General features: G+C 41.9%; 1 protein-coding gene across 2 annotated transcripts; it reads left to right on the top strand.

Annotated features, from left to right (window-relative positions):
* Positions 1–1,643: 1,643 nt before the first annotated feature.
* On the top strand, positions 1,644–10,710 carry suds3 (SDS3 homolog, SIN3A corepressor complex component). Of its 2 annotated transcripts, none has more exons than XM_071532617.1 (12): positions 1,644–1,818; positions 3,537–3,606; positions 3,721–3,776; positions 4,596–4,667; positions 5,653–5,672; positions 5,785–5,941; positions 6,435–6,530; positions 7,563–7,624; positions 7,721–7,742; positions 7,908–8,013; positions 8,949–9,033; positions 9,590–10,710. In XM_071532617.1, exons 1-12 carry the CDS (start codon positions 1,707–1,709, stop codon positions 9,686–9,688), a joined length of 957 nt encoding a protein of 318 aa, XP_071388718.1. In that variant the 5' UTR covers positions 1,644–1,706; the 3' UTR covers positions 9,689–10,710. The 2 variants fall into 2 exon arrangements, with proteins under 2 accessions (XP_071388718.1, XP_071388717.1); XM_071532616.1 differs by having other exon boundaries at positions 7,721–7,763.
* The last annotated feature ends 497 nt before the right edge of the window (positions 10,711–11,207 follow it).

Raw genomic sequence — 11,207 nt, 5'->3', positions numbered from 1 at the left:
ACAGCTGAGGTTGCAGTGAAGCAAAATAATCTTGTGTTGTAACATCATTCCTAACCATGAAATGATAACACTTATATTTCTGGTGACATTATGACGGTTAGTTATTAAGCGGGCAGTTATGTGTGTTGGTGAACTCAGGGCTGAGATGTACAAGTTCAGGAGTATAATGTGGTGAAAAAATTATCACGATTTGCACAATAGCGTGTCATGACATAGTACGGCCTAAACAATAAGCCATAGGTTCACTCCTCACTGATGGTAAGTATGGAGAAATCGCAGTTTCACTGATGCTGCAGCCTAGTCCTGGATGGGATGTGAGAGCCCAGCTGATGTTGGTGTGGAGTGAGTGTGGATATGGAGAATAAAATGTCACAAAATTAGTTTCAAACCTACATTACAGTTATGTATAGCCACAAAGGTCACAGAATTGCTTGGATTTTGGTGAGTTCATAGATTAACTCAATGATTCTTAACCTTTTTCATATCAAGGACCCCAAATTTAGTACACATTAGGGCCACGGACCCCCATTTGATTATATTTTTTTCTAGCAGACCCAAATCTGAGAATATTTTTAATGTTAGATATGATTTTGTCCAGAATTCTTTGACTATCTGTATTGTAGGCAGAGAGATAACAGTGAATCTATGACCAAAACACTCATTCTTCTACATTCTCTAATTGTTTACTTCTTGTAATGTTGAAGTTTAACAATTCATCAATTTGCTGAGGACCCCCTGGAACCCCCTCATGGACCACTGGTGGTCCCCGGACTCCACGTTGAGAACCACTGGATTAACTGAATGATTAATGTTGGACGTCAAATAACTTATGTGTTTGCATCTGACTGTGGGCCTGATCTGGGTGATACCAGTAGCCTCCGCCAAATGACTCCACACAAGTACCTGGGAAAGGGGATTAAGTCTAGTCAATCACACTAACATTAAATACTGGACAACATGTTTTAGCAATGGAAAACAGAGGAGGCAGGAATGCATCTTAGCTATTAAAGTTACAGTTTGTGGGTTTGGGTGCTGTTTGGATGAACAAAAGCTCCTCTGATAATCGTGGGAAAAAGAGAGAGATCCAAGGCACTCCAAACATCTGTTGAAAATCCTTTATTTTGTTTTGCTAGTCATAAATCTAAGTTACAAACTGCACCAGTGTTTCAGCCCCATGGCCTCCATCAGGGTATATATATACTGTAGGTCTTGTTGGGCTTCAGACTATCAACCACAGTCCTAGGGAGCACTCACACTGAGCTAGCGTGTTAGCTGGATGGATACTCACTTAGCTTTATAGCTGACAAGCCGTCCATATATGCATCGCCAGAGTCTTTGAAAGAAATATGAGTAGTAAAACTAATAGCCCGCTAGCCAGTCAGCCAAAACACAAGAGGAAAACCAACGCCACAGTTCACGACGTCACGAAATATGCCTGCACACATTTTACGGTAAATGTTATTGCAACATGTACAGAAAATACACTGTTAGTATTAGATAAAATTCTTTATTGTAAAATGATAATGTTTTCATCATCTTTATAGAAAAAAACTGATATTACACTTTGATAATATTTACATTACATTCAGGCGGAACATCAGGCAGCTTGATTCTCGGAGGTCCTTGCAGTTGTAGGCGCTGTTCCAAGCTGCAAAACACAAATCGATTGTTTATTTTGCGTTTGTTTACATTTTACAAGCGAACAAATGGCTTCGACTTTACTATCACCCATGGTAGATTACTACAATGATGAAGAAGAACTTGATAGCGTAGAAGACGACGATGATCGGAGTTTCAGGGGAAGAGACTCGGAAGAAGGTAAACGAATAGATAGGAAGCTCACTGACAGTGTGGCTCAGTCTACTTGTTGGGATAGGAATGGAACTGAACGAGAATTGCATCTACTGAGCCAACTTTTGAATGCAATTTTTCAAGTGATTTTTGCTTTAAGCTCGAGTGAAAACACTATTTTTTTCTAGTAATATATTGCACCTGCTACTTTTAGCACTTCTAGAGTCAATTTTGGCTTGACCATGCTAAAGCTTGATAGCTCATGTGGGCTAGCTGCAGCTACATGTAGTTGGTTAACGTTAGATACGGCTAGCTAAATAACCTAACGTTACCCGACTACCGCCAGCCCAGTTTCCACCCAGCCAAGAAACGGTTCATAAACAGGTGATGTAGCTAGGTAAAAACGCTAACACCGAGCGAACGTTTCCGTACCGCTCCAACAGCAATCTTAAAGCACACTTAGCTCACATTGTTATCGTGAATAAAGCACGTTAACGTAGCTACCGTTCACATGCTAACGTTAGGTACAGTAAACCGTGTGCGGCATCAGTCAGCTTTACTACACAATTGACCAGGCTGACTGGCTAGCTATGTGTTAAACCATCTTTCAAACTAAAGTTACAGGTAAAGCTTTCTTCATTAACCTGACCTAATAAATGCTATCCCAAAGAGCTACTCAATCAGCTAACGACGTAACGTTAGCTACGAACACTGACAGGTCACAGGCGAAACCTTGCGTGCTGTGTCCAGTGCTCTGCCCTTTTCACACTATTCAATGAGACAGGAGGAATTGCAGAGTGAGAAAGACAGACAAGAGGAAAGCAAGGCGATGACAGCACTCAAAGGTTAGCTAGTTTCTTAACGTTAGCGAACAAGCCCAACAGCTGACTTGGCTTTTCTTCGCCAGATACATGTTAAGCGTACTGTTAGACTTGCGTTAGCTAGAATTGGTTAATTCTTAAACAGCAGATAGAGCTAACTTAAGCTAGCACATTAACGCTAACCGATAATGAAAGCTGCTGTGTCAGCTTAATACGACTGGGCCTTACCCTTCTCTTGTGTCGTTTTGTAAGGTAACGCTAGCTAACCTAGTGCTTATAAACTTGGCTCGCAAGTTTGTCACATTGAACTTGGTGACGTTAACATGCTAACGTTAGCTTAAGAGAGTTACCGTTGGACTCAATGAGCACGGCCAAGTTAGCCGGACCGTTTCTGGTTAATCCCACCATGCGGCAAATGCTTGACATTCAAGGTAACTGCTACATTACTAATGCTACATTACTAATGTCATTAGACTTGCGAGCAGGAGGGCATTGTTCGCCGGATATGCTTCACTAGCTTTTCACTAGCTTCTGGTAAGCTTAACTATTTTATGATGACGATCAGTCAATACACGTCGGATTTTTCGGGAATAACTTGGATATTTCCTTGTCCTATAACCTATCAGATCGGCGAACATTCCCAGAGCAGAACGTCACCGTTATCTTACCGGTGCCACGCACGTTATTTGATCCCCAGACTTCTCTGCTGTCTGTAGGCTCAACTTCATTGCATGGCGTTGGTGCTGTGTTGGCAAGGCTAACCAGCTACTTCATTCTGCTTAACTACAGCATGTTGAAATTGACTTGTTTGTAGCCTGTCATGGCTTGCACTGAAAGTAACTTTAAAGCAGAGAGCCCTCTTCAAATCTGCAGGGGAAACCGTTTTGAAATCTATTTTCCCCCCCCTGTCTTGCTTCTTTCCAGACACTGAGGATGCCAGTGAAACAGACCTGGCCAAGCATGATGAGGATGACTATGTGGAAATCAAAGAGCAGTGAGTGTTTTGTCATCAAGGACATTTGGCTCAATAAGATAAAGGTTTGAGTGTTTGCCTAATGTTCCAGACAGTGAAAGGGAATGTGATTAGTTCTGGTTGATTTCATTGCAGGATGTACCAAGACAAACTGGCCTCTCTGAAAAGACAGTTGCAGCAATTACAAGAAGGTAATCAAGGGGATTTTTTTTCTGTTCTTTTGATTGCAATGCGATTATGTGAGCGTAGTCACATTAACGACAATAGTTTGCCAAATGTTAATGACTGCTGTGCTGTATCTTGTGTGATGTGATTTGTGGGGGAGTGGGGATTCATTTTCATTAGAGATTTCTGTTTTTTATTTCAAGTTATAGCCACATCTTCTAACAGTTTACTCAGGGAGCTGGTCAGGGATTACATCAGGCCATAAGGCAGCTTAAGAAGCAGTCTAAAAGAGTAGCCATCGTCTTTGGCTGGAAAGAGAAAACAGTTGCGAGACGGATGATAATTTATCAGAAGATGACATGCAGTCCTCCACCAACCACAGCTCATTTTACATAGTCAAGTCTGTTGTTTACTGATACAAGCTGTTTCTGAACTGCTGAGTAGGCTGTTTCAAGGTAGCACCATCAGCTGTCCCATTAGCTTGTTGTTGTTCAGATTGATGTTGAGTGTAGAAATAATGGTGTGAGATGTTGTGGGCTATCTGTAAATCTAAGTGTAGGTGCAGCATCAATATAGTCTAGATGAGTGTATGTGGGTGCTGAGTGTGGCACTTCTGGGATGCCAGAATTTACTGGTGAGCCTTCTGGAGGTATTGATGGTCTATTTCAATGAAACATCTGTGATTGGAGGTGCCCATTCAATAACCCCAATGACATATGTACCCACACAACCCCCTCTTTTGCAACATCCAAGCCATTTCTGAATAAGTACTTGTGCTGTTTATTAGCAAACGGTGTAATTACATCAGGTGCTGTGTGTTGGTAAATGCAACTTACTCTTTGCAGGTACGCTGCAGGAGTATCAGAAGAGGATGAAGAAGCTGGACCAACAGTACAAAGAGAGGCTCCGGAATGCAGGCAAGTTGTGTAATATTGAGAGACCGCATTGTGCTTCGCTCAGGGTGACTTCACACCAAGCATGTTTGGAACCGTTTATTCAAAGTCTGCAGCATTTGTTCCTTTAGTTTGGTTTGTTTTGGCAGGTGAGAACAATTCCTTTCAAACTTGGGTGCCACCAAATAATCACACTGAGACACCGCCTTCTGCCATATTCCAAGCAAACTGCTGCGCGGTTTGTTAGGACTGACTTAATCTGAACCAACAATGAGAACAACCTCAAAACACAGGGTGTGTTAAGGAGATGGATGTTTACATCTGATAGCCAGCAGTTCCTCATGCTTGCAAAGCCTAGCATAACAAAATGAACCACTGATGCTCATCAGCTATTTCTTCATGTGCTCTTAACTGGTATGAACACTGGAGGAGGGAAATTATGGCAGAGCGCAGACAAGTCCATCATGCTTAGCTTAAATTACAGGGACTGGAGTCGGATTTGTTTTGAAGAGGATGGTGCTGTTTTCCTCACGCCAGTCCATCTTCCACCCCTCAATTGTTGAGTTTTTTTTATATTGGTTGTTTTAGTTTTTGTTGACAGTGGTTTGTGTGTGGTCGGCATTTTCTTCTACTGCTGGCTGCGTGGTGCCAACATGTTTGACTGCTGGCTGCATAGTCTGTTGTTTTTCTTATCAAAATTGCTCTATTTTCTTACCCAGTACCCACTGGAAAAAATCCCCCGATCACAGGCTCCCACAATTTACCTATGGTAATAAATGTGAACAGGGTGAAATATAAAGAAGGGTATTCCTAATAATCAGGGGCCTTATTTTTCTTTTCACAGACATTTTATGATCAAGGATATTTTTTGCACCAAGTCTGACCCTGAATTGAAGCCTCAGTCTTGAAGGCATTCACATTTGATGTTGCATGGTGGCATTGAACCAACATTTGTTAACCATTTGGTTAACATAAACAGTCATATTGTTTTCTTCTCTTCCCTCCACAGATCTGTTTCTCCAGCTTGAGGTAAGCATGGTTGATATCGCTGACTGTTGCAATTTATATGAAAAAGACATTTACCTTTGGGGTGCTATTTACAAGTTCCAGCCCTCTCTCACTCTCGACCTTTCTTCTGCAGACAGAACAGGTGGAGAGGAACTACATCAAGGAGAAGAAGGCGGCGGTGAAGGAGTTTGACGATAAGAAGGTTGAGCTGAAGGAAAACTTAATCGCAGAGCTGGAGGAGAAGAAAAAGATGATCGAGAACGAAAAATTAACAATGGAGCTGACAGGCGGTAGGGAAACCAGAGCCGGATGAGTCAGGGACTTGATCTGAAGGAGAGAGAGATGAAAAGAATGGGGAGAAGGGACCGGGTGTTGCTGAGATGGAATACATTTACTGTTCCAATGTCAGTGGTGGGAGAGTTTTTCTCTCCTTTCATAAGAACACAAAGAGGAACAGCTTCAAAGTCTTTTCTCTTATCACCTCAATATTAACAGGCTATCCAATTAAAATGGCTCGCTCTCAGATACACTGAGATCTCACTTTCCAACTCTCTCCTTTTGAGTTGTTATTTACAGAAATTGCAACCCATAGTGAATATTCACACTGTCATGATGCTTGAACTCTGATTGATGCACTAGCATGAATCATGTCAGAAAAAATAATATGTTAGGAATGTGTTTTTGTCAATCGATCAGGAAGGTTGTGCTTTTCAAGAACATTCTCCCACTGCCTGCATGTTAGAGGTGGATCTCAAATAGACATTATTTCTATTTCTTATGTAGACTCGATGGAGGTGAAACCTATCATGACTCGGAAGCTGAGGAGACGGCCCAACGATCCAGTCCCCATACCAGACAAACGGAGAAAACCTGCACCAGATATCCTTTACATAAATATGGAATGTCTGTTTGTGTATAGTACTTACCATTTTTTGTTGCTTTAGGTGAATATCTGTGTAGATACAGTATATTGTTGGGTAGATTTAGCCAAATGTTTACAGTATGAATTCATGGCCCATATTATTATCAGGGTTCCCACACTCCTGGGAAACCTGGAAAAGTCATGGAATTTTAAAGTAGCATTTTCCAGGCCTGAAGAAGTTATCAAAAATGATAAAGGGGAGAACATTTTTGGAAAAGTCATGACATTTTATTTGTGAAGTTGACTTTTTTCTGTTTGTTCTTGAATACTTCGTCAAATGTCACAAAAGGCTCTGGCTGTCTCTGAAACAGTCTAGACCTGTTGGATGAAAATATCGTTGGTTGCTGAATGTTTTTTGTTGAGATAAAATTATGTTATAATTTGTTTTGGGGTTTTTTTAGATTATTTTTGGGGCATTTTGCCAGACAGGAAAGATTGGGAGAGAGAGGGGGATGACATGTGACAAAGGTCCTTGGCCAGATTCAAACCCCGGACGTTGCGTTTACATGGTACGTGCCGTAGACCACTGAGCCACAAGGACGCCCCTGAATCCTTGATTTTAAAAGTGTAAAACAGATTAATACTTAAAGTTAGTGTAGTGGTTACATTTTATTCAGTCTCATTAAAATAGTGGAAATTTGAAAAGGGGTCATGGAGAAGTCATGGAAAAGTTTTGGAATTTCATCAGTGAAAAGGTGTGCGAACCCTGTATTATTCATATTACTTTCTCATAATACTCTTGATCCCTGGAGGGGAAATTTTTCTTTTGGTTAGTCACAGGGTCAGAGGTCAGGGGTTCAGGTACAGAACAGCACCTCTGGAGCTGGTAGTGATTCAGTTTCTGCCTCAAGGACACTTCAGCAAGACTTACTCTTTCTGACACCGGGCTTGAACCCAGGCCTTCGTTTTAGGTCGGTCTCTCTCCTCATTATGCCACCTTGCTGTCCAATGCTTACATTGCTAAAAATGCCTTCCTTAACTCTCCGAACCTCAGTTAAATTATTTGCTAACAGACGAACAGATCATGGAGGATCTGAGAACACTGAATAAGGTAATTGTTTCTGAATTTCTCAGAATTACGCCTGCCTCTGCTGAACCCAATTTTTCTAATAATTACATTTAATATTTCCACACCTTCTCTTCACAGCTGAAGTCACCGAAGCGGCCAGGTATGTCGGCACTCGCCTTCTGCAATTTGTTTCCAATTGTCACGCACATTGGGCTAAAATGAAATTATTCATTTGTCCCTGTACTTTGAATATTGAATGAGTACGGCTTGGTTTTGCATGGACGACAGTATCCAGGAGTTTTAACCCACCTCTTTCCCCCACAAGTATCGCCCTCGTCTCCGGAGCATCTCCCCACCACTCCCATGGAGAACCCCTCCCAGCGCTACGAGGCCCGCATCGAGGAGGGCAAGCTTTACTACGACAAAAGATGGTATGTCCGATCTGTCACCTTCAAACAGACATCTCAGTATTTCCCCTGACATTGTGCTATGTCTCAAATAATCATGACTGTAGTGCTTTTCACCACTAGATGGCCACACAGCCATACTAATATCTCCTCTGAAACTACTGCATGTGCTTGATGGGTTTGGTAGGTCTTCAAAAGACATTTAACAACCTCTTTGATGGTAGTCTTTTTTTTTTTTGTCTGGGGTACAGAAAGAGATATTACTTAGGAGCCAGTGGAGAAGTGAAGTGCTGGTGCTTGAAGCTACCATAAAATTTCATATTGAAAGAAGGTGGCTGTATCATAACCGCTGCTGCATTCTGCTGTAATGCAGAAGTATAAAGGAAATTAAAGTCTTTGACTGGCCGGGGGTTTCAGGTCGGTTTGTTTGAGAGCAGAACTCTGCATCAGACTTGCGTCAATAAATAATTCCTTTGAAGATGGGGGGGAAATATGATTCTCTGTCCTATTGGCCTCGGACAGAAGACAAGTTGAGGTGAGCGAGCTTTAAGGTGTGCACACCTTTTTGTTTTTAAAGCAAGGTCTTGCCTAATCATCGCTAGAAATGCTAGCAGAGGAAAGCATTCTTACAAGAGCCACAGGGAGAAATATGCCTCATTATTCCTCAGTGGTTCGTTAATGATCAAATGCTTTGGTTGTCAGTCTCTTCCCTTGGGTTGACTCTATCCTCTGACAGTTTGGAGCCATTTTTAAAAAAGAGGTGTTTTGTTTTGACACTCTGGTCTGATTATCTATTTAGTGCCATCTCAGGAGGATTGTGAGTTATACAGCTGGGTGAAATTATGTGTAATAAAACCCTTTTTAGACTGCACTAGTGCCTTTCTCACATTCCCCATAGTGAATTTAGAATTAATGCTGTGTGTGTGTGTGTGTGTGTCTGTGTGTGTGTGCGCTGACAGGTACCACAAGAGCCAGGCCATCTACTTGGAGTCCAAGGACAACACAAAGATTAGCTGTGTCATCAGCTCAGTGGGGACCAATGAGGTGGGCTTCAGTTCTTCTCATTCAATTCCTGTTGCATACCACACTGGATTTCATCAGAGCATTATCTATATAAATATTGGATGTACAGTGGTATGATCGGGTGGGGAGTTTGGTGGTGATAAACTGCGGTTTATGCACATGCTAAAGTGAATTTACTAGTCTTTGGCTGGTAGCTAGTCCCACTCTTACTAAAGGGATTGCCAATTAAAATATGCAGTTTCTCATTAAAATGGCTGTTTTTGCCATCCTGGGGTGGTAGCACTGAGTGATGCTGACTTGACAAATTGAGAAATGCTCACTGGAAAGAGGGAAGTTCATTTGTCAGATCAAAAATGAGCTGCGCATTTTTATGCAGTACGCTGGATTGGTAGTTGAACGTGCATCTGCTGGGATGCAGTTTTGCTCCCTGCTCACAAACCGGCTTGCGGTAGAAATGGTGCTGGTGGTTTTTAGTGAGCTTTCTTGCCAGTGACAGCTACTTCAGAATGCATCCTTTCTAAATCGCCACACTGAGGGGTTTTTTCCTCCGTCTTTGTTGTGTTTTCTTTTCCCTCAGATTTGGGTGAGGAAGACGAGCGACAGTACAAAGATGAGGATCTACCTGGGACAGCTACAGAGAGGAGCGTTTGTCATCCGCCGACGGTCGGCCGCGTGAAACATACCCCCCCCTTCCTCCCCCTCCTTCGTCTATCTATTCACTTATCCATCCACCCACCCATCCACTGTCTCTGTGTCTGGTGCTTCTCAGTTGATTTTGACATGTAGCCTCCTTCTTCTTCATCATCCACCCCCACCCGCCCACACACACACACACACACACACACACAATCTGTCGTGGCCAAGGATGTCTCTTCAGCTTTTACCTGTTCTCCCAGCAAGCCAGAAGCTAGTCCAGAAAAAAAACAAAGATATACAAAACCCACTCTTTTTCAAGCATCGGCTGTCAGTTTATGGCATTTGTGGCTTTATTTACCGTTGCGGTGGTCACAGAGCAGTCTACTTCGATTTTGTTCTTGTGGGGGTTTTTTTTCGTCTCATGCACACATTTTAATGTTACATGTCAACGCAACTCTTTTCCACACCATGCAATCTTATCTGGATTTGTTATAAATTTCTTTTCGTACGAACAACCTTGTGTCAGTCCATGGAAACTGTCTTCAAGTCACTGCCTCTCAAACTGTCGCACTGAGGATCTGGGACAAAGCCAAGCACTGAGAAAGTTTTCTGATAGGATTTGTGGTATTTCCACCAACCATATATTGCTTTAGGCCTGCACCTATCTAATAAGATTGCATCTGCTCTTGAGGTTATAGGGATGAGGAATTGCTTCGGGTTTGGCTGAGCATCATTAATCCCTTCGCCGAGGAGGTTTCAGTTTCCTTATACCAGAAATCATGCCATGTTCAAAAGGAAATGTCCTATTTTGCTGTCATCAAGTAACGGAGGCTACTTTTCATGCTGTTGTTTTTGTCTGATATTGTGTTTGAGAATCCAGTGCATTAAACCCTTCATTTTCTTATTTGAAAAAAAAAAAATGTATTTGGAGGTTTTTTTATTGCCATTCAATGTATTCCTCTCCATATGTGGACAATGTGGTTTGGTTGATCTGTATTTGCACTGGAAGATGAAGTTGACTGAATGTTGATTTCTAGTGCGTTCCATTTATTAAAGATGTTTTCTGCCTTTTACCAATTTGTTTTGTGTTTTTTAATGGTGCTGAATTACACACAGACTTGGTGGCTTTATGCTAGCTGCGCTTATCCAGGCAAAAATCAGAAGCGAGAACATTTTGACCAAAAACTTTGCATACTGAGCATCTACTATGTCCTAATGTACTATGTACTATGTCCTGTGCCAATATAGTACCTCTAGTATACCGCCCATGCATCCTACAGAAGTGTAACTGATACCGGTGGAGGGCAAAAATGTGGTTCCTTTCTGTGATTGGGTTACTTTGCAGTCGCCAGTGTCACAGTAGTACTGGTAGCCTCTTGTGTGAGAATCGTTTCCTAGATCTCACAAGGGGAAAGGCTAATTTTATGGAAAGGATTCAACCCTAATCCCAGTAATATTAAAACACTGTTGCATAGTGATTTTTAGGGTTGAAGATATTTCTTTGACTGTCTGACATACAATGAATTTGTGTCAAACCCTTCTGGAACAAAGTAGTGTTA

This window comes from Centroberyx affinis, unplaced genomic scaffold (assembly GCF_046629955.1).
Source record: "Centroberyx affinis isolate AG114_WGS23_722 - 3 ecotype Tasmania unplaced genomic scaffold, CSIRO-AGI_Caff_v1 ptg002222l_1, whole genome shotgun sequence".
NCBI lineage: Eukaryota > Metazoa > Chordata > Actinopteri > Beryciformes > Berycidae > Centroberyx > Centroberyx affinis.
This window is presented reverse-complemented; position numbering and strand designations above follow the sequence as displayed.